The sequence below is a fragment of the Rhododendron vialii genome, chromosome 8a, assembly GCF_030253575.1.
Source record: "Rhododendron vialii isolate Sample 1 chromosome 8a, ASM3025357v1".
Lineage (NCBI taxonomy): Eukaryota > Viridiplantae > Streptophyta > Magnoliopsida > Ericales > Ericaceae > Rhododendron > Rhododendron vialii.
In genome coordinates, this window is record NC_080564.1 from 25906385 (window position 1) to 25930292 (window position 23908).

A 23908-nucleotide genomic window follows, 5' to 3' on the forward strand; every position below is an offset into this window, starting at 1 on the left:
TTTCATTAACAACGATACAATTACATTATTGAATCAAGTTACAAAAATACAATAACAGTAGACTGAATATAAAGACGAGATACAAACAGATTTATGGATCAAGAACCGAGTCCTGTGTGATACCACAGTCTCCTTAAGAAAGATTCGCCACCTACCGTGGGTGTTGTAGATTGCGTCGGCGACTTCCTCCTAGGGTTGGCTCAGCTAAACCGCAAGCCGTCGGAACACCACCATCGACCGCCTTGGCGAACTGACTACCGCCTGCCTCTTTCTCTCTCGCTCAAAGAACGAATATCAAAACTTGTTAGGATTGCTGTGAATTTTCTGGTGCTCTCCAAAAAGCGTGAATACCCTCTTATAGAGTGAAGGAGATATTTGTAACTCCAGGAGGTATAATGTGAGTATAAATTCTGCCATCAAGAGAGAGGAGTAATGTTGCCATCAAGGTGGAAGGGTTACGGGAGTTACAGGTGCACACATCAATACATCTATTGATTGTGGTGCATCCAGATATAACGAACCCGGGACATGCACGGTTGCCTCGGGAGACCCTTCGGTAGCCCCGATTTCATTCATCTGAAATTCCGTAAATTTCCAACATTTCTTAAGCACCCCTACTACACACCAATAACCAAAATAGAGAAATACTAAATTAACAATTGACCCATTTGCAAAACATTACGTACATTTTGTTTGAATTAATTTCAAGTCTCTGAGCAATTCATCTATATTACAAAAACAGAACAGTTTTTGTTAAAAACGTCTCGGCATATAAACGAGAACAACTACTACAATCGTTAGAGCACTTCCTGTAAACTTTGTAGTTATCGAATCATTTAGGGCAATGTATCGTTGAGTAAAATAATGTTGTCTTATATGCTCAAATAGAAAATATCTCAAAATGGTAACTGATATTTTGTGGAGATAGCAATTAAAACTATCCAATAGAGGTACTATAGACAATTTATTTAAGTTCAGACTATGATACATTCTAACGTGCTTTTAGACACGAACATCCACTGGTAGAGTGATAAGTCGTCTCTATCACTTCCATCTATAAGGATTGGTGGTGATACTATGACATTGTTATTGTTAGAGATCACAAGGGTGACCTCGTCGTTGATGGAGGCTATAAGCTGGTTTTATAGCTTATTCATTGTAGAATTTATTTGATGTATATGTTTCTGTTTGATTAAGTTATAAGTGTACAGCAAGTTTGATTTGAGTTGTGCTTCGATCATGAATTTGTTTTGGGACTAAAAAAGAAGATGGGAAAGGCAAAAACAAAGATGAAAGAATTTGGCCATGAAGTAATATATTATTTCTTCGTTAATCTTTCATTCCAACTCTGGCCAGTTAGAGCATCTCCAAGAGGAATGGGAATAAGTTTTTTAAAACTTTCCTTTCCTTTTTAAAAAAAAACTTGCCTATTTGATTAACATCTTAGAGAGGAATGTGAATATGATTCCAAAACGCTAACATTCCTATGTTTGTGTAGAGTCACGATGAGAATGAGATTACTGATTTCCCAATTCAAGAGGAATCTGATCCCTCCAACCTCATGGGAATTTTGGATTCCTGACTCAATCAATATAGAAAGAAAACGTTTGACTTTAGGATATTTTCAAAATAAATGATTCCTATAAAAGATTACTTAATTAATCCAAACGTCGGAATAGAATTACCCCGAGTATCAAATTACTTGAAATTTGATTCTTGATAATCAAATTTCTACTCCTATAAAAGATTACGGACATCAAGACTGAGCCTATTAGTTTTACTTATACTTGAAGTATATAAACTGGACTTCCATTTATATAACTCAACCTTAAACGTATACAAATGGATTCGCCTAATACAGTATTTGTTTAGTTACTATTAAAAAAAGTATTACTATAAGATTTTTTTAACTGTATGTTTCACAGTTTTTTTTTTTTTTTTTAATCCGAAAAAACGCAAGGGCTATGTTTCATAGTTCATCTACCCCAAAAAAGAGAAAGAAAAAAGAGTGGTACTACAATTCCCGGCCAAAAGGGTTTCCAATCGGGATTCCGACGCCCCGCTGAGCACATTTTGGCCACCGGAAGGCTGATTCGAGCCGTCCAAAAATTCTAAAAAAAAATCGAGTGGATCCACGCGAGAATCAAAAGCATCCAATATGTGTAGGTGCTCAATCCAAACACTTTATGTTTTTGTATATATAGAGAGTACCTATACACATCAGATGCTGTTGATTCCCGCGAAAATCTACTCGGTTTTTTTTAGAATTCTTGGACTGCTCGGATCGACCGTCCGGTGGCCAGAATGTGCCCTGCGGGTCATCGGGATCCCGATCGGGATTTTGGGTCGGGTACCGTATCATTAACGAAGAAATAAAGACTTATAATCCACGTGCTGGACATTCCTCCGCCGTCTGCACCTCCATCTCATTTTTTGTTTCTCTCGCTCCTCCGCCGTCTACCTCTGTCTCTCCCTCTACTCTTAGTTTCTCTCTCCGCAACGAAACTCCCTCGTCTCCCCCAAGATTATGATCCCCACGAAGATGGAAGGCTTGATTATTGAGTATAGATCGACCTTGCAACCTTGTTCATTCGCTGATTAATTTATTGCGATTTCACACGTTGGGTTGAAGACAGAGGTAGTCAATCGTCGCCGGAAATCGTCGGTAACGTTCGAAACTCACCGGATGATGTCGAAATTTGCCGGTACCATCTTTATCAGTCATTTCGGTACCATCTTTATCAGTCACCATGTCGACCAAGACCCGATTCTCCGACAAAACCAGGTACCTCTTTTCTCTTCCTTTGTTCCTCAGGAGGGAGAGAGAGAGAGAGAGAGAGAGAGAGAGAGAGAGAGAGAGAGAGAGGTTATAGATTTTGTGTGAGATGTCTGGACTTTGTGAGTCAGATGAGTGAGAGAGATAGAGAGACTGAACTAGAGATTCTGATTTTGCAAATCTTGAATCACCCCAAATCTTCGTATTCGAATATATATATCTCAATCTCTCTAGTCCTCTCTCCACCGTTGGGAGTAGGAAGATCACACATAGATTCACCACTTGCATGTGACGTTGAGATTATTCAAGTTTGGAAAGATTTGATTCTGATTCTACTGGTAATAACCCAAGTACCACATGCATGTCATAAATGTGTTCACACTATAATTTACCTAACGAACCCCACAAGTTGAATTATACATTTATAAACTTTTGACAAATATAAGTTCCCAACACTTTTGATATTTTCTCCTGATGGCAAACTCAAAGTATTTATAAAGTCTAAAAAATAATACTCCTACTTGAAGTTTGTTTTTATCACTAGGTGTCAGGTTTAGGTCTATGGCTGCAAAACGACCCAGGCTTCTCGAGTTCAAGCTTGTTTTTGTTTGTTAAGAACTTGTTCAAGATTGGTTTTGTTTGTAAACCACCTAAGTTTGAACAAATTTTTGAAGCTCATTAAGGTTTCAAACCAAACTCGTACAAACTATTACTTTAATAAAAATTCAAGTTATTTGAGATCGGCTTATGTTTGCCTTGATTAAAGCTCGTTTGAGATTGTCTCGTCTCATGAACAAGCTAAGTTGGAACATATTTTTAAAGCCCGGTTTAAGTTTTCAAACCGAGCTTGATTAACCACCTGCTCGGCTTGTTATCACCTTCGGCTTACTTTGCGCCTAATTCGACTAAAAGAGGAAAAAAGTGGAAAAAAATTATTGGGTTCTCCCCACGTGATGCCCCATGGCCCCCAACAACCTTCTCAACCATGGGTCCCATGTGACGTGAAATTATGTAGCAGTCCAAGAGCACCGACAAGTGGTGCTCTTAACCAATCCACAAGCACACATTGTCATGGAGTGAACCAGTAAAGTGTATGGACGTTCCATAAATATGTGATTCTGAAATGATCCAGCGGTCCTCCCGGACTACTACTGAATAATTACTCCTGCGTGACTCGACGGAAATACACACCAAACATCAAGATGCTTTTTAACATGCATGGTAGGCCAAACATGAGTGTAATTTCGCCGTGGTTTTGAATTTGATATAGGAGTGGCTGAGGAAGACAGGCAGTGGCTAGGGGATCGCTCAACTCTCATATGAATACCGATGGTTGCCTCTTCAACGGTGTATCTTTTCTCTATTCTCTTTAGGGAACGAACACAACCAGTCAACCATGAAGATTATCTGTCAGAAAACGTTAAACCATCTCAGCAAAACACCCCAACCAATGTCACTATCATCACATATCAATTCACTTTGCGACTTGGGAAGATTACAAGACGCTCTAACGCTTGTCTTTTCCAACCCAACTCAAATGGATTATTCTCTATATTCAAGAATTTTGCAACTCTGCATTCTAAGAAAAGCCGGAAAAGAAGGGCATTTGATCCATAGCCGTGTTTTAACAAATGGGTTGCATTCAAATCCTTTTATGAACACAAAACTAATCATATTCTATTCGAAAATGGGTGACATGGTCACCTCCCGTACACTGTTCGATAAAATGCCTGAGAGGACTGTGGTCACTTGGACTGCGTTGCTATCAGGATATACTCAAAACGGGTGTTCAAAGGAAGCTCTACTAGTTTTTTCGGCTATGCGTTGCAAAGGTGTTAGGCCGAATCAGTTTACTTTTGCGAGTGCTTTGAGGGCCTGTACGAGTTTGATGTGTTTGGGTAGAGGGGAGCAAATTCAAGGGTGTATTCAGAAGAGTAGGCTTGCTAAGGACTTGTTTGTGCAGAGTGCGTTGGTTGATCTGTATTCCAAGTGTGGAAAGATGGAGGATGCGTGTTACTTTTTTGAGTCGATGGCGGAAAGGGATGTGGTTTCTTGGAATGTGATGATAGGTGGGTATGCCAATCAGGGTTTCGCGGATGATGCCTTTCAGTTATTTCGTTCAATGCTTAGAGGAGGTACTGTCTTATGCATCTAGTATAATATTTGGCCATCTAGTTTTTTGCGGTCTCGATATGTGTTATTCTTACTTTAGCATGCAAACTTTATCTTCTTAAAGGATTGGTCCCTGAGTACACAAAGAACAGACAAGCAAAATTCATGGCACATCACAGCTGGTGAATTTGTTTTGACAGTCAGGCTGCATCAGATTCATAGGGTTGAGACTTGAGAGCGTAATTTGGGCCCATCAATTGTTTGGGAAGTGGGCAATCACTGTTTTAGAAGAGAGACAAGACATGGCTAGCGTTTTTCCCCTCATTTAAGTCACTATCCTTGTTCAAGTCATATCTAACTTATGGTATAGTTTATTTGCTTCAATTGCTTGGGAACCTCATGAGATCATGTACGAGTACAAGATTTAAACATACTTAGTGTTTCATCTTGCTTTCATTTTCCCCATAGCTATGTGGACATATAGTTACATATGTTTCAATCCCCACCATGTAGACAATCTTGTCCGGTTAAAATTTTATTGTTTATCTACTTATACGTTTAATTTTATCCAATACTCAATTTTAACAGGTGTGATCCCTGATCGCTTTACGCTGGGTAATGTTATGAAAGCCTTTCTCAGAGGAAGTGCTATGATGAAGGTCATCCAAGTACATGGATTCATTATTCAACTAGGTTTTGAAACACATAATGATTTGACTGGATCACTGATTGATGCTTATGCAAAATGTGGGAGTATTAGAATTGCATATCATATTTACAAGAGTATGCCTAAAAAAGACGCAATATCTTGCACCGCGTTGATCACTGGATATGCACGCCAAGGTGTCTATTCTAGAGATTCCTTTGATCTCTTCAATGAAATACATCAGATGCACTTGGGACTTGATGGTGTGATACTATGCTCGATGCTGAATCTATGTGCCAATACAATGTCACTAGACTTGGGAAGACAAATTCATGCTTTGGCTTTTAAATGTCAACCATATAAAGATGTGGCCATGGGCAATGCTCTCGTTGATATGTACTCAAAATCTGGCGAAATTGAAGGTGCTAACTCTGTTTTTAATGAGATGAAGCAAAAAAATGTTATTTCTTGGACATCATTAATTGCTGGCTATGGGAAGCATGGCTATGGGCACAAGGCAATTGCCCTGTACAATCAGATGGAATATGAAGGTTTGAAGCCAAATGATGTTACTTTTCTGACTCTTCTTTTTGCATGTAGCCATGCTGGTTTGACAAATGAAGGATGGGAATGCTTCAATAGCATGGTTCACAAATACGAAATCTCTCCAAGAGCTGAGCACTATTCTTGTATGGTGGATCTTTTTGCACGTGGAGGGAAGTTAGAAGAAGCATATAATCTAATTTGCAAGATGAATATTGCACCTACTGCCTCGCTTTGGGGAGCCATTCTTGGGGCATGCCACATCTATGGCAATATATCTCTCGGAGAAGTAGCTGCCAGGCATCTGTTTAATATGGAACCTAAGAAGTCAGTGAACTATGTGGTTTTGGCAAGCATATATGCCTCAGTGGGCTTGTGGGACTCTGTTTCTACGACAAGGAGATTGATGGAAGAGAGAAGCATAAGAAAGGACCCTGGATACAGCCTTTTTCAGTCCACAAATAAGAGGATGGCTCTTCTTCTGCCAAGTTGAAGTTTCTGAAGTCCGCTGATGTCCTGTTCTAATTCTGCCAGACCTGTTTTTGGCAGCCTCTAGGGAATGTCAGCCGATGGTTGGTTCATTTCATTATCTCAAGGATGGTTCATTTCATTATCTCAAGGAGGTTGATTTATAGGGACATTCAGGAGCTGGTTGATTCATTTTATTATAATCCTAGGACATCAAGGTGGCTAGTTCATATCCTGATCCTCATGTGCTTCTCGTACTCTTTAGCTTTAACAACAATAAGGTATGACCATGTCTCCAGTAGCATTTGCCCTCCTGTAGTTTCTGTCCGTTTTACCCCTTCATTACTCCTTCGGTCCTTCCGTCTGAGTTCTAAATTGAAGTTTTGTCAGCTTAAAATGTATGTTGTTGCTTCAAGGACGCTTTTTGTGCTTTCATAATATTTTTCAGATACTTTGTAAAAACAGTCAATAGACCATAACTTTGCTAATATGTTTCGGTTCAGTGACAGAATATAAATATCATGGCTTGGTTGTTTACAGATGAAAGTTGATATGGCTGGCAAAAGTGTCTTTTAACCTGTTTAGGCTTTGGCCCTGCTGCCAGTGGCTAATATGGATAATACATGACATGATGGGTACGCATTGACAGATGCATATGGGGAATCATAAGCAACATCCCCCGTGATTAGACTAGCATGGAAGCATAACCAAACAGCAAGTGCAAGTACTGATGAAATGAATCTCATTGTTGTCACTGACAGCAATCATTGCTCACTGAGAGAGTTTTAACCTGTTTTGTGTGTGTGTGGGGGATCCTCTTGACATCCTTCAAGGTCAAAGTCTCATTCAAACTGTGTCAATTATTTTCCAGTTGGTAGCCTCAACTGGACTTAGGGATGCTGGTGTTGTTGCAAGTGCTTGAGCTGCAGAAATTTATGGCCTAAATATATTTGCTGAGGGAGTCCAGGTTAGTTTCCCCTTGACCCTTCTCAAAAATAGTCTCCAATTTCCCTAATCTTTTAACCTCTGTTTTGATTGCAAAGAAATTGGACAAAGGAAATTGACAATTGACAGCAAAAAAGGAAGAACGACTAGTTGGACATATTAAAAGTTCTATTCTTGCTTAAACGGGAAACAGAACATTTTGATTCAACTAAGGGATAGACGTCTACTAAAGTTGGGGTTCATATCACTAGAATAACACTATCCAAAAAAGAAGTGGGGTAAGGAACTAAGGATGCTTACCTACCATATATCCCAGACTGTAAGTGATTTCCTTGTCAATTTGTACAGTTTTTTTTTTTTTATAATGGAAAAAAGCTTACAGCAGATAAAAGAGGGTGTGGTTCATGCTAAGAGTATAATTCGGTGGAGCCAAGAAGCGTTTTGATGATCTACCCAAGCATGGAGTTTGAGTTGGAGCTGTAGTACTTTTGGCATTATAAATATCTCTCAGGTTGAGAGGTGGGTAATTACACTGAGAATGTATGTATAAACTCTTTAGGGCTTTTAATGTTCTACAGGCAGACCTTCACACCCACGAAGAAAATATGAAGATCCTTAAGGGATCCCTTATTTTAATAAAATGCGGATTTCCCTTTCCCGATCAAATTTCAATGATCCGAACTGTTCAAAGTGTTCTGAACGTAAGTTTAGGGGTCTCCACGAGAAATTAGCAAAAAAAAAAAGACCAGAAAGTGCTTCATCCGAGTAATTTTCATTGAACTTTTTTGCTGATTTCTTGCGGATACCCTTCAAATCACAATCTGAACACATTGGATGGTTCGGATCATTGAAATTTGATCGGGAAAGGGTAGGTTCGCATTTTGTTAAAATAAGGGATCCCTTGTGGGATCCGGACTGTATACACACATACACACACCTACACATAAGTTAAATGACATAGCAAGCAAGTTTATCATTTGGGATTTGTACAAGTCAATTGTTAAAAGTAGATCTCTAACTTCCCTTTGTTTGATCCTTTCTATTTTCTGATGAGCCTATTGTTTTGAACATCGTATGCACTTTCCTTTAGTCAGATATTGAAGTGCCTGTGGTAGGGTAATAACCCCACATAGTAAGGTTGACCCAAGCCACGGGATATGGGGGATGAGAGCCTCAAATTGTCCCAAATCGCTTGGAGGGAAAGTTCTTGGCACTATATAAGCAGGAACTTCAACTTTCACAGTAGAAGGATTTTTCCCAAGGAAACTTAGGTAGAACAAACTGTGAACTTTCTACATAGACACACTATATGGGTGAGTGCACGGAGTGTGGTGGGCAAAGAGGACACACTATTACGCTAGGTCGGGTCAGGTCGTTACATTGTGGCCCTTACTGGCTACTGTGTTTTCAGTTTCTCCGAAATATATATCCTTGATGGGGGTTGTTGACTTGATGGTTTGTACAACACAAATGAGGTGATACAATCTATTTCAATTTTCCATCGAATTTTCCAAAGGGGTGGTACCAAACAACCTGAATTATGCAATACAATGTGAAGCACTCAGTTAAGGTTGCTGTGAGTTTTTTGTGTTGTAGTCTGGTTGATTATAAACAGGTCGCTTGTACTCGATGACCTTTCAGGATGACTCTGCTATTACTACTCGTTATTTGGTACTTGCAAGGGATCCCATCATTCCAAGAGCTGATAAGCCCTTTAAGGTAGAATTCCGTTCGCTATTCTTGTTGGTTTAATCATTGCTTGGAGTTCTCCCAAGTTGAACTTTTTTATGCCCATTATTCCAGACGAGCATCGTATTCACTTTGCAAGAAGGGCCTGGAGTGTTGTTTAAAGCCTTGGCGGTGTTTGCATTGAGGGGTATCAATTTGACGAAAGTAACTTGCTGTCTCTATGAGGTTATTCTTCTGCAGAAAAGTCCCACCCTTACAACTATCGCACTTTTGCAAATTTTTGCAAATTTAGATCGAAAGCCGGTCACAGAGAAAGCGCCCTTTGAGAGTAGTTGATGACTCGAACACTGGAACTGCCAAGTGAGTATGTGTTTCGCTTAGAAACGACAGGGTGTGCAAATAGGATCATCATTCACCGTTTGAAATGACTGCTTCCTTAGTTGGCTAAGGAAGGATTATTCCCTTCTTCCCACAACCATTCTGGGAAGGAAGGGGATCCTCATAACTGTCGGGGCCACTTGAGGTTTGCCCAAGGAGCTCATGTCCCAGTTGGTCACTCATGTCCTCCCCATGTGGGAGGCCAAAGTTCGAGCTCCGTCATGAGCGTTTGGGATTCAGGGTTATGGATAGCCTCTGAAATCCCCACTATCCCTACTGATGTATAGAATATTTGGGGGAAAAAAAAAGGGACTTCGGGTTGGTGCTGCGCACCTCCGAGCCGTCGGATCGTGCATCCGACGGTTTGGATCTTATCTCGGCAACCAACGATCGATAGCCATTCATTGCCGAGATGAGTATTGCTCAATGAAAACTGCTCAGCAACCAACGACTGAGAAGTGCTTTATCCAAGCAATTTTTCATTGAACGGTTCAATGAAAAACTGCTCGGATAAAGCACTTCTTTTTCTAGAGGGTGAAAGTTAGTATGAGACATTTTCCAGAGTCATATTATGGCTAAAAGGTATCCCATACATAGGGAATATAAATTCTTACCTTATGAAATATTTAAATTTGGGAAAGAAGATGAGCCAAAAAGTCCTCAAAACAAATTGTAAATTCAAAGCTGTAGGGTACACTAAATTAAAAATCCTCAAAGGACTGATTGATAGTTGTATATGAGTATATCCTTAATTTGTTCGTTTTTATTGGTGGCCTCGAGATTTATTTTTTGCAAACTTCTGCCAAGACCTGTATGTATTTTCTGTCCACGGAATAGAAAGAATGTCTCCTGCTACCTGAAGTGTGTGCTTATTAGCATTACAAGACTTGGTGCATTTATTTTGACAGTTGGTACTGACCAAAGATCTTGTTGATGTTGGGTTTTGCATCTAGGATCTGGAGCTTCTTTGGTTTATGGTTTCATGGATCACTTATGGGATTCAAATATTACCAAAGATACGGCTGAGGTTTGTTGTCATATTTCTCTTTGATAGCTTAAGTATTCATTACTGCTTTGAACTTGAGTATCTTGGCTTTGAGGTGTTTTTGGTTTTTTGATTTTTTTAACACCATTCTTGTGTTTTTTTTTGTTGGCACTGCCTTTGCTCTTTGCATTTATCTATTCCCTAATATCAGTGATCTAAATGTCCTATGATTCTGACCAATTCTTTTGCTCAATAGATTCTTAGCGACTTTACCTATTGATAGTTGCCTTTGGCATTAACTTTTTCGTAATGTCGTTTTGGCCTTTGGAATAAGATACATGACGTGTTGGATATCCAAGACTTTGGGAACCAAATCAAACCGTTTTGTTGTGGAACCAAAAGGAAAATCTGTAGCTACCATTGAAGCAAGAAAATATGCATACGTATAATTTGGAGTTGAAATTGTGGACATGTGGGTGTAAGATTCCTGTACCATGTATATGCATGGCTGAAACAATTTGTTGTTTCTCATTTTTGTTTATCCTAATATTACCATTTGGGTAGCCTTGCAAGTAGATTATGTTGAAGCATTAACCAACCTGCAAAGTAGGTATTGTTCTTACTTGATAATATAACATTTTCTAGTTCGTTGGATGGTTGACATATTTCATGAGTTTTTGAATAATTCCATTTTTCAACTGCAGAAAGTAGTGTTGAATTGCCAGGATTTGCTGCCGTTTTCTCCTTTCTTTTGCCTTCTTGTGTATTTCCTTTCCTTACGACGATGGCTCTGTTTTCTCAGATTAACGCACAGGGGGTGAGGTGGAACAACCACCCAGACAATGGAATTTCACCGTCTGAAGATAGATAGTGTTCTTCTGCTACTATATATGAGACCCAATGTAAAAGACTAGTGTTCTAGGATAGATAGTGTTCTTCTGCTACTATATATGAGACCCAATGTAAAAGACTAGTGTTCTAGCGATCGAAGTTTTGCTACATGAACCAAAAGTTACGAAAGCCCCCTACTTAAGAGTCTTTTGAGTTAATCTGTCACTGGTGTTATACGTGAATGACTGGCCGCCTTCCAAAAATTTGACTCTAACTTCAAAATTACTCAATTCTTTAACTATGAACCCCCCTCAATTTGAGGGCCTATCAATTTTACCCTTTCCGCTCCTTTTTCACTTTTGAAGGGTAAGTTCAATAATTTATACACTTTCGAAGGTTTTGACTTCTGACTCATTAAATTGGGTGATTTTTCGTAGTGAGCAAACAAATTAATTGGATCGGAGGGAGGGAGTATCTGATATTCATTTGATTCTAAGGCTCTTTTAGGGCTTCTAAAAATCAAAAATTTCTATTCATTTCTAAGGCTCTTTTAGGGCTTCCTAAAATCAAAAATTAATTATGATTCTTTAGAATAAAATAATCAGAAAAGTAAAATCTTTGTACTGGTTCAAACAGATTGAAAATTGGAATATCTAATTCTTTTAAGGGAATTGATTTTGGCACTTCAGTTTTAGCCATTGACATTTCATTTTGTCTCATGTAAGTTTATCTCTGAACGCATATTCCATGAACAACAATAGTGTTGAACCATGGTTAAATGGGAAGGGCTTTGATTAGGTGTGGTTTCTGTCTTTTTGTCCCCGTTGTTTAGGCTGAATTAGGCTGATGGGTTGAGGAATCATTGGCTGTTGTGATTTCCTTAATTATGGAAAAGCTGTGAAAAAGAAAATCTCATTAATTATTATCTCCCTTAATTCGTTCTCAGGTCACTTGACTAGGCAGACCCAAAACATATTCTACGTTAGCGGGGTACATGTCACTTCCGAAGTAAAGATTCTCATAAAGAAAATGGGAGTCATAAATTTCATTTATAATTGGGAATTGATTTTCACATCCTCCATATGTCCAATTGTACTCTAATTTTTGCCTTTATTAATGTGAAATTAGAGTAAAATTGATAAGTGAAGACATGGGTCTTTCACTTTATGAAAACCAGAATGCAGTGGTGAGAAGAAAGCAAATGGGAAAAGTTTAGTAATATATACACAAGGAAGGCTTAATAAATAGTATCTACATATAAAAAAAAACTTACTAGTATAATTTTATGGGACACTACCATAATTTTGAGACTATACCAGAAACGTACCAAAGTTATTTTGACAGATTAAAATCCCAGATATTTGGCTTGGTGTTCAAGGCTTCAGACGTAGAAGTTTGCCACGTCTTAAGGTATCACGTTCGAAACCTCCTGAATTTTATCAACTCTTGTAGGGCTAATCTCCCGCTAGTGGACAATAGGATTAGTACTATAAGAATCGTTGAGGTACGCAAAAGTGACCAAGGTATACTGAAATACTCCAAAAAAATAGTTATTTTGGTAAATTGAGTGAGCACGCGTGCTCCCATGGGACCCTTAATGGGAGGATGGTCTTTCTGTTTCCTAAATTGTTCCCATGATGTTAGGGTATGTTTAGTTAGATGGAATCAAGATCGGAATGGAATAGTCATTTCAATGACTTACTTATTTCAATGTTTGGTTCATCATTGAATAATGGAATCACTATTCACCTTAGTAAATGAATTGTCATTCCATCCAAAAAAACTAAGGAATTGTTATTCCATTTCTTTGTTACACCAAAATTACTAGTGCTACTCCAACATTCACTATTGCCACACCAAAAATTACTATTGCCACTCCAAAAATTACTATTGTCATTCCAAAAATTGCTATTGCCACACTATTCCATTGGAGATGAGAATGACTATTCCTAAGCACAACCTAACATGAGAATGAGAATAATTATTTCATTCTCAATTCCTCCAATTCTTTTCCATTTTTAATTCCATTCCTATTCACATTCCATCCAACCAAATGCACCCTTATTGTACTTCAAAATACAAAAATAGTACCTGCGAAAATTAGAGAGAACTCTTGCCTAAGTTTTTTGGTTTAGGAATACAATCCTTGCAAATTATTTGTTGGAACCCCAAGTGTTGGCCAAGTGGTCTTGGCTTGATACTTAAATGTTTGATTCATTCTAAGGCTTCAGGTTTGATTAATTTTCCTTACCATGGTTGTAGGGATTAATTCGAGGTTTGTGCAAGCTGATTCGAAACACTCTGTATTACCAAATATGTATATTTGTTGGAAAAAAAAAAAAAAAAAAGAGGCGGCAAAAACAGTACGAAAATCGATGAAGGAATTTTGGCTTATTTCAATTAAATTTTCTTTGAGACACATGTATAAATAGATGGTTTCTAGCTAAGGCACATGTGGTCTCGCGCCTCGTTAAAAGTATATTAACCTTTAAGAAATTGATATATGTACGGAGTCGCGCGATCACAATCGTTCGTTTCAGCAATTAATAGTTAAGATCTATTTTTAAAGTTTGACCGATAATAGAGACACCATCTATTGCTACAAATAGATTGTTTCTAATCTGGATCGTCCAAAATACTTTTTAACGTTCGAGATTGAGCTCCGTAAATAAGATTTTCTCAACCTTTAATTAGCTAGATTACTTTTTTGAAAAAACAGAGCTATATTCCTAGTATCAATCAATTAATAAAATAACCGAATCAATAGTAAAACATTTACTTTCTCAGCAAGTAATAATTAAGTAATTACAGATCGAAAGAAGAATCCTTTTCCGACTCAAACTTCCTAAACCCCTCACCGACCTTTTTTATATATCTAGATGCAACAGCATATACTCTGTTCTCTATCAGAAAACAAAACTCTCATCTCTCTCTCTCTCTCTCTCTCTCTCTCTCTAAAGAATTCGTCTGTTTCTTGATCGCATATTAATTTGTGGTGTATCTATTTTCTTTCAAGAAGAAGTTGTTTTCAAGATGACTCGGGATTACGATTGCAACGTATGGCAATCCGATGCTTCAATCATACCACCAAATACTAAAGTACCTAGTAATAATGGTCGCTCCTACTTCTATATCAGGATCGTAGCCGACATCTCGACCTATTTGATCGAAGATGAAGAAGTGGAAGACAGCCACGGCCTTCCGACTCGTACTTTAGAGCAGGCAGAGGACGTCAAGGCTTTCAAAATCCCGGCCGACAAATTGGTAAACGAGAGTACTTCTTGTTCCACCATATCTCGCATGCTCTCCTCCATGGATATCCCGGAAGACGCGCAGCCGGACATGGTGCATCGGATCAGTCATTGTGCCCGGTCCATGGCCAAGGCCAGTTACAACGCGGGGTCCAAGGTTTTGCCTATGATCGTCCACATCTTTGTCGAGGACTACATTGTCGATGATGATGATGATGATGATGATGATGATGATGATGATGATGGTGATGGTGATGGTGATGGTGGTGGTGGTGGTGGTGGTGGTGGTGGTGATGATTTTGATATGGGGGAGTCAATAGAGAGGGAACGGTGCGTGCCGAGGGAAGGGCCGGCTAGTAAGGAGTCAGTCGATGGAGGCGCTAGAGACGGTGAAAGTTGATCAAGACGGCAGGGTTGGGTTTGATGGAGGAGTAACTTGTGTCCACCATGTCGATTTCGGTAGCCTAGCTATATGATTTGTTATGTGTATGGCATCTTTCTTTTCCTTTCTTTTGTTATAATTGTCAGGTTTCAAAAGTTTTGGAATTAGATTTCGTGTCTTGATTTGTAAGTGAACGGAACCATCAAAGGTTAAAAGTTATACGGAGAGACATAAAGGATCGATTATCAAAACCTTATTGAACAGAAATTATTGACTATCAGAATCGATTATTGATTGTTCCGGAACTCATAATGGCAATTTACAAAGATGCGGCGATTAAAAGTTATAGACCGTTGATTTTGAATTGTAATGGACAGATGCATTGCAATGGACCAATCCCAATTTTAAAAGAATTCCTACCAAGATGATGGATAGGGGATTCAGGGAGCGTGCTGCACAGCTACGAGCTGTGCAGCGTGCTGCACGGCCTCCGGAGCCGTCTTGCCGGCATCGGCCCAATGATCAGAGACGTCCACTGCGTAGAGCTCGTCGAGTATTACAAGCATACCAAAAATCAACCCGATAAAATATCGTTAACTACTTCATCGGAATACATATAATTTGGAAAAAAATGAATCCTAATGGATATGAAACACTGGATCAAAACCACTGAATCCATTCTTTCGAATTATATGTGTCCTGACGAGGCACTTAACAATATTTGATTGGGTTGATTTTTGGTACACTTGTAGTACTCGACGAGCTCTACGCAGTGGATGTCTCCGATCGTCGGGCCGATGCGGCAAGGCGGCTCCGGAGGCCGCGCAGCACGCTGCACAGCACGTAGCTGTGCAGCACGCTCCCTGAATGGTCTACATAGGTGCGCGCGTGTCTCTACATGAGCTTTTGGGTTACCAAATATGAACCGGTAGCACAGGCACTTTGACGATAACCAAACATTATACAGGACTTCCGATTATTCTGTGTTCACTTGCATTGTGTTGTAGGTTTTCTCTTTTATTTATTTTCTTCGGATGTGGTCATGGAAGTGTCAAAAAAAGGGAGAGAGGGGCTTGCAGTGATTGGACCAAAAAAAAGTGATCCAAAAAGTTCATTATATTAGGCTTGTGTGTTGTGTAGCTTGCCATGCAAAAAATCTCTTCGATGGAACACAAATAACAATATATATGATTGTGACTCGTTTATCTTGAAATTCTTCTCAAATCCATCCTCACTAAGAACTTTTCGAATTTAAGGCAAACTTATTTTGTATATATCGCGCCCGATCGATGTCCAATTATTGTGAGTTTGTGACAAATTCAATTAGCCGAACAAAGTGAATGGATCAGGGTTACTTTTTTAGACCCGAGATGGCTCAATCTCTGGGTCACAGCATGGTATGTTGTGCTTGGGTCAGAGCATGGCCCGGTCGAAAAACTTGTGCTGCTTAATTCGTATTGGAAATCTGCTTCAATTATTTTTGAATTTGAACAACTGAGATTAAATTATTTATTACATTGCGCTATGGCGCTATGTTCTATTAATTGGGACCACTGTTTTGACGACGTAACGTAATATAATTGATTTGGAAGAAACAAATGTTTACACCGCCAGTATATATAAAACAACCTGATACAATTAGGAAATACTTATGTATAAAGGGAACAAGTAGGAAATACTTCTATATAAAGGGAACAAGCATTATGGAACAATCCTACTCCATCCATTCCAATTTAAATGTCTCCTACGAGAATCTATGCAATTTCAAAGTCTAAAAAAAACATATTTCTAAATATTATTATTTTTATATTCTTACACCAAATTAAAGTGCTCAATTTGGTGTATGAAAATAAAAAAATAATATGTAGAATTACCTTTTTTTTAAGTTTGAAAATGCTCGGATTCCCGTATGAGATATTTAAAGTGGGACGGAGAGAGTATTATGGTTAATGTTATTTATAGATATTGGTAAAGTCTCGTTATACAAATATTTGAGCACAAAAAGAAACTTTGAAACCTTTTTCTAACCTTTTATATTCAACTTATTGTATTTTGCAATTGTAGGTGAAAAAGAGAGATGAAAATGGATTCGATTAGGAGAATGCCACATAGGAGAGAGAATTAAAGAGAAAGCTTGATTTTATTTTCGAAAACTATATTTACTTCGTATAGAAGTATAGATTGACAGTTAAATGATCCCAAATAATTAATTTCCTTTTTGACGTTCTACTATTATTACTTATTTACTTCCTTCTCAAGTCACTTAACTAGTGTCTCTATCAGTCTTTAATTCCCCACCTAGTAATTCATATCAGAACCACTTTAGGATTCCATGTTATATTGTTATACAGTGTGTGTGTACATCCTCGTATATAGACAAAATTATACCGTAAACAATGAGAAATTTGTCGATACCAAGTGGGTACCATGTAGCCGTGCCCACGCGGTGCCCGAGTAGCCCATTCGGGCCATCCAAAAGTGTGTTGGACGGCTCAGATTAAAACTCTCTCTCTTCTCTCACCCCACCACTCTTTCTCCTCTTTCTCTCTCCTTTTCCTCTCTCCAAATCCGAGCCGTCCAAAACCAAAACGGACGGTCCGGATGTGCCGAGCGAATACCACGTGGTATCCGCCCAGCACTAAAAAAAATTTCGTAAAGAATAGTAGAACGTCAAGAAGGAAATCATGTAAATTAGCTTTAAATAATATATGTTTTCATATTACTTACTTCATGTTATGCCAGGATTAAGAGAGTCCATATTCTATAAGGAATAGGAATTGGAAGGCCGAGAATTCTCATATATATATATACTGAGACCTATAGCAATATTCAAAGCCAAGCAAACACAAACTCAAACAAATCCCCCCTTCTCTATTCTCTAAGAAATCTTCCGTCCACCTGAATTTCAATTCCCCCAATTGATCTTGTTCTTCTCTTAATTCCTCCAAGAATGCCAAGACATACACATTGGTCTATAGAAGAGACATATCGATACTTCTGCGAGGAACGACCACTACCTTGTGATGATCCGGTTCCGATTCGAATCGAGCTACATGTTAGCCGTAATATACTAGACGAGCTCGGCTTCCCAAGAACACCAACAACGACAACAGCAACAACAATTAATCACTCCCTACTACTATCTGCAGATACCGCAAGAGCAAAAGCAAAACTCTCGCCCATACTTTCTGGCGTCGGAATCCCGACAAACTTTCATGCTCCTCTCATTGACGACATATCCTCCCATTCCTGGAATTTGAGCTCCATTGAAAGATGCCCTATACATCGCCTTCCCAAAGTGCCCGCCATTGTTGTGCATATTCCAGTCGATGAACTCGAGGCCAATGGGGTTGAGGAGATTGGAGGTGAGCTGATGTTCGTTGACGCGTTCGTGACTGTGCCCGCGACCGTGTCCTCCATCGAGGCGCTGGAGAAAGTGGTAGTTCTTGATGACGGTGGTGGTGGTGGTGGTGTTTCGGGGTTGATGGACCAGTGTGCGATCTGTTTCGAGGAGTTGGTTGGCGGGTCCGAAGCCAGTCGGATGCCGTGTTCGCATGTTTATCACGGTGACTGCATTGTCCGGTGGTTGAGAACGAGCCACTTCTGTCCGGTGTGCCGCTATAAGATGCCAGCAATATTTGATTGCCTTATTTAATTTCTCAACTTGTTTACCGATTTAGTATCCCAGTATGTGTTTTAAATTTTGATGAACACATGATTTATGGGTGTTTTTTTTTTTATCTTTGCGGGTTGGATTTCCGAAACGGTACAAATTTTGCTCTCTACGTGCTTCAATTATTTCTTTTTTCCTCAGTAATTAGATCGGGATTTTTGTTATGGACCTTATGGTATGCCTTTAACGTAGAAAAATATATTCATGTTTCATGATCAATTTCAACAAATTATGTTCTTGATCCAGCGGGGACATATATATTTAAACCAATTGACGTACTTGAGACTCGTTTAACCTTGCATTAAACTGACTAGGACTGAAGCCAGTGGCAGAGAGACATAGAGACAAGGGTGAGAAGCCGACCCCACTAGCTGCTACATTTTCATAGAGGTAGGTATAATTTTTACTAATTTGATCCCACTTTAGAATTTATTTTTGTCCTAGCTCAAATAAAGGTTTTGTACTATTGGAAAAAAGGAGTCAAAATAAAATCTCTAGCCACAAAATTCCCAAATGTAGTGCTAATTTGTTTGTTCTTCAAAACAAATCAAGGGTTTTGTTCATGAATTACACACAGTTCAAATTTCCAACCCTACTTATCGAAAATCCTAGCTCTGCAACTGACTGAAGTTGCGTTCTTGTAAACTTATAAGTTTAAAACTTATTTCGGTAATTTTTACTTTTTATTTAGTTTTTCGTCGTAATTTTTAGGATTAATAGTTTATTTCGACAAGACAAATTGAAAAAGTATAAAAATATGGATTGATGAAAAAATTCAAATAAGATGACAGTTTAGACAACTAAAACAATTGTTTGATACATTTTCGTCGAAACAAATGATTAATCAAAAAAACATCAAACAAATCTAACAAAAATTTAGAAAGAACGAATAAAACACAAAATGAAGAAATAAGTTAAATTTAAAAGAACCCACCCTAAAAGATTAGGGAAAATGACCAGACAGAAGTGTTGACTAGGATTATTTTCCACTCAACGGTTCAGCATTTTGAAATCACCTAAATTATGACATCTCCAAAAATAATGACAAATACATGACATGCCCACTCCCTTTTGCCCTACCATACACAAAATTCCCAAATTTTTTAAACACACCACCGTGTTCCTCCTCTTTGTGAAATAGGTCTCTCTCTCTCTCTCCCCTTTCTGTGCAACATGTCTCTCTTCTCTCTCTCCCCCGATTTTGCTCTCACTTTGGGGTTTTCACAAATCAATTTTGCATTACCTCGTTGATTTCTTGGAAATTTCAGGGGGATAATTTTCTCTCTGGAATCTGCTTTTATGATCTTGTGGAGATCTTAGGATGTGTTTTTGATGTCAATTTTGTTGAGGATTAAACTCTTTATTTTGATTTTTGATTTTTTTTTCCTTCTTCCTTTTCTGTTTTTTGTTTCAAAGAACAATTACCTTTTTTCTAAGACTACTTATGAATAATTACAAAATTAGTGCTAATTGACTAAATACAAGTATGATACTGTGCAACTACAACATGGGTCTGGACTAAGTCATTCTAAAAAAGTGATCAAAACACATTTTGCAGTCGTGACCAACTACAGTATGGTTCAGGACCAACTATAACATGGGTCAGGACCAAGTCGTTTCGAAATAGTGATCAAAACACAATCTAAACTGCTCCGGCGACCAACTACAATACGGGTTTGGATCAACTACAACATGTGTCGGGACCAAGTCGTTTCGAAATAGTGATCAAAACACAGTTTGCTGCGACGACCAACTACAGTATGTGTTTGGACCAACTACATGTGTTCGGACCAAATTATTCCAAAATAGTAATCAAAAGACACTCTACTGTGGCGACCAATTACAACATGGGTCTGGATCAACTACAGTATGGGTTTGGACTAACTACAACATGTGTGAGAACTAAATCATTTCAGAATAGTAATCAAAACACACTCTATTGCGACGACCAATTATAACATGGGTTTGTACCAACCATAACATGGGTCGGGACCAAGTCACAATCCTCTGTTTCGTTGTTTATTTCAAATCGAGAAATTAACTCAATGATTAGGTTGGGACATTGAACTTTTTTTTTTTTTTTTTGAAGGCAGAAACTTCTCATTAGCTTTCCAAATTCAACAAATCAGATATACACAGATTAGAGGTCTGTTCCCACCATCCCCGCAATCATCATCCTAATAAGTTGTCGTCAAAGCCTTCATCTAGAATTGCTCCTGCCGCCAGTGGTCACGAATTGTTCCAATCAATTAGGTTTGTGCCAATTTACATTGCTCTCTGATGTTGGTGACCATGAAAATGGAGATGTAGAAAAAGTTGGGTTCGGAAGAGAGGGAGAAAGGTGGGTTTGGGAGAGATCTTTGACGATTACAGTTTTTTTCTTCAATGTTGGCCTAAGGAGAGATAGAGAGAGAGCGCATCAATAGGGGAGAGTGGGTGTAACCGTGAAAGGGAAGAATGGTCTGAAACTAATATTATACCATGTCTTGGTCAATCTGTTCTTCCCACACAAATTTTAACACACCTCTTCTCTCCTCCTTCCCACTAACTCTCTCTCTCTCTCTCTCAAGAAAAAAACAATGCCGTTCTTTTCTATTTCCTGAATTGTCCCGTGATGCTATCGTAACTATCTATATTACAATACACAACGGTTTACAAAACGTCTCTCTCATAACTGTCTTATATGGCACATTAAAGGGCTCTGATTAAATAAAGGGTTTGAAGGCTAAAATTCAATCCATCCGAGGGTTATCATTTGTCTGGATTCGAAATTTAAAAACCCATTATTTTTCTCCCTTAATTTCCGATTCTTTCCTTTTTCTGCAGCAAAAAGTATGGAAATTTGTTTTCTCTCTTACTTTTCCTGTTTGACATTTCATTTCTCTCCCCCTCTCCTTTTCTTCTCCTCTCTTCTCTCCCATTGATTTCTCAGCAACAACAGTTGTTGCTATAATATTGGTATATACATCGATTAACTTGAATCAACACAAAATAGCTATTGTTTTTTTGTAGTTGGAATTTTGCAAATGGGGCGTTGACCTTCAAAAGGCTAGATAGACAAAACTGGTGAGTCGTGCCTTCAGGTACGGACATGCACTAGTTGTACTTCAAAAAAAAAAGGGAGGCGCTGTAACTTGCGTAAGTTTTTTGCTTTTGGAGTACAATCCCTGCAAATTATTTGTTGGATGAAGGAAAAAAAAAAAGGAGGCGGCAAAAAACAGTGTGAAAATCGATGAAGGAATTTTGGCTTATTTCAACTAAATTTTATTTGAGGAGAAAATCTTCTTTACAGAGGTACGGAGGAGGTGCTGTAACTTGTTTATACTCAATCATGATCATTCAAAATTATTTTGGAATGTCAAGATGTTAATGAAATTTTTCTAGGGAAGAGTTAATTGTGACAGGTCATAATGAAAAATGAATCTCAGCTATTAATTACATGAATGAACGATTGAAGTTGCGCCGCTGGAGCCTCCATGACTCTCTCTTCTTTGAGACACGTGTATACTACAAATATATGGTTTCTAGCTGAGGCACACGTACGCGGTCTCGCGCCTCGTTAATTAAAAGATTATCTTTAATTACCTAGATTACTCTTCTGAAAAAAAAGAGCTATATTTCTATTAATAAACTAACCTGATCAATTAATTAAAAGTTAAAACATACTTTCTCAGCAAGTAATTAATAAGTAACCGATCGAAAGAAGAATCCTTTTCCAACTCAAACTTCCTAAACCCCTCACCGACCTGCAACCGCATATACTCTGTTCTCTCTCATCACTATCTATTCCAATCAACTCTCTCTCTCTCTCTCTCTCTCTCTCTCTCTCTCTCTCTCAAGAATTCGTCTGTTTCTTGATCGCACATTAATTTGTGGTGTATCCATTTTCTTTCAAGAAGAAGTTGTTTTCAAGATGACTCGGGATTACGATTGCAACGTATGGCAATCCGATGCTTCAATCATACCACCAAATACTAAAGTACCTAGTAATAATGGTCGCTCCTACTTCTATATCAGGATCGTAGCCGACGTCTCGACCTATTTGATCGAAGATGAAGAAGTGGAAGACAGCCACGGCCTTCCGACTCGTACTTTAGAGCAGGCAGAGGACGTCAAGGCTTTCAAAATCCCGGCCGACAAATTGGTAAACGATAGTACTTCTTGTTCCACCATATCTCGCATGCTCTCCTCCATGGATATCCCGGAAGACGCGCAACCGGACATGGTGCATCGGATCAGTCATTGTGCCCGGTCCATGGCCAAGGCCAGTTACAACGCGGGGTCCAAGGTTTTGCCTATGATCGTCCACATCTTTGTCGAGGACTACATTGTCAATGATGATGATGATGATGGTGGTGGTGATGATGATGATTTTGATATGGGGGAGTCAATAGAGGGAACGGTGCGTGCCGAGGGAGGGCCGGCTAGTAAGGAGTCAGTCGATGGAGGCGGTGAAAGTTGATCAAACCGGCAGGGTTGGGTTTGATGGAGGAGTAACTTGTGTCCACCATGTCGATTTCGGTAGCCTATATGATTTGTTATGTGTATGGTATCTCAGGTTTTATGTCAAGATAGCTAGCTATCTCTTCTTTTTTCTTTCTTTTCTTTTTTCTTTTTGTTATAATTGTCAGGTTTCAGAAGTTTTGGAATTAGATTTCGTGTCTTTCACCTCTTCTGATTTGTAAGTGAACGGAACCATCAAAGGTTAAAAGTTATATATACAGAGAGACAGAAAGGATCGATTATCAAAACCTTAATTCCGCTGCCTCAGTTATAGAGTACTGTTGATTTTGAATTGTAATGGACGGACGCATTGCAATGGACTAATCCCAATTTTAAAAGAATTACTGCCAAGATGACGGATAGGTTCGCGCGCGCCTCTACATGAGCTTCGGGTAATCAAATATTAACTGGGGTAATCAAATATTAACTGGTATCATATGCACTTTGACGATAACCAAATATTATACAGGACTTCCGATTACTCTGTGTTCACTTGCATTGTGTTGTAGGTTTAAATAATATTATGTAAATTAGCTTTAAATAATATTTTTTCATAGAGAATAAATTATAATATACACTAACAGTGTAAATATTTATTTTCTCCAGATCAATTACTTTGAGGCATGTTATCAAAACAAAATAATGGTCTCAATTAATAAAACATGGCGACGTGGCGCAATATCATTAATTTAGAGAAACAAATGTTTACACCGGTAGTATGTAAAA

The 23908-nt window shown here is 38.6% G+C and overlaps 2 protein-coding genes across 11 annotated transcripts; both read left to right on the forward strand.

Moving 5' to 3' along the window:
- The first annotated feature begins 2724 nt into the window (after positions 1 to 2724).
- LOC131336236 (pentatricopeptide repeat-containing protein At3g20730-like) lies at positions 2725 to 11562 on the forward strand. 10 transcript variants are annotated; one of them, XM_058372016.1, is made up of 8 exons: positions 2725 to 2785; positions 4047 to 4911; positions 5477 to 6649; positions 6713 to 6826; positions 9132 to 9209; positions 9294 to 9383; positions 9472 to 9539; positions 10511 to 11562. In XM_058372016.1, the coding sequence occupies exons 2-3, from the start codon at positions 4173 to 4175 to the stop codon at positions 6568 to 6570; spliced, it is 1833 nt and encodes a 610-aa protein (XP_058227999.1). In that variant the 5' UTR covers positions 2725 to 2785; positions 4047 to 4172; the 3' UTR covers positions 6571 to 6649; positions 6713 to 6826; positions 9132 to 9209; positions 9294 to 9383; positions 9472 to 9539; positions 10511 to 11562. The 10 variants fall into 10 exon arrangements, with proteins under 10 accessions (XP_058227999.1, XP_058228001.1, XP_058228000.1 ...); XM_058372018.1 differs by having other exon boundaries at positions 6755 to 6826; XM_058372017.1 differs by having other exon boundaries at positions 5477 to 6638; positions 6698 to 6826.
- Positions 11563 to 17956: 6394 nt separating this feature from the next.
- Positions 17957 to 18661, forward strand: LOC131298706 (E3 ubiquitin-protein ligase RING1-like). Its single transcript, XM_058324182.1, has one exon. The coding sequence runs from the start codon at positions 17957 to 17959 to the stop codon at positions 18659 to 18661; it is 705 nt and encodes a 234-aa protein (XP_058180165.1).
- Positions 18662 to 23908: the final 5247 nt, after the last annotated feature.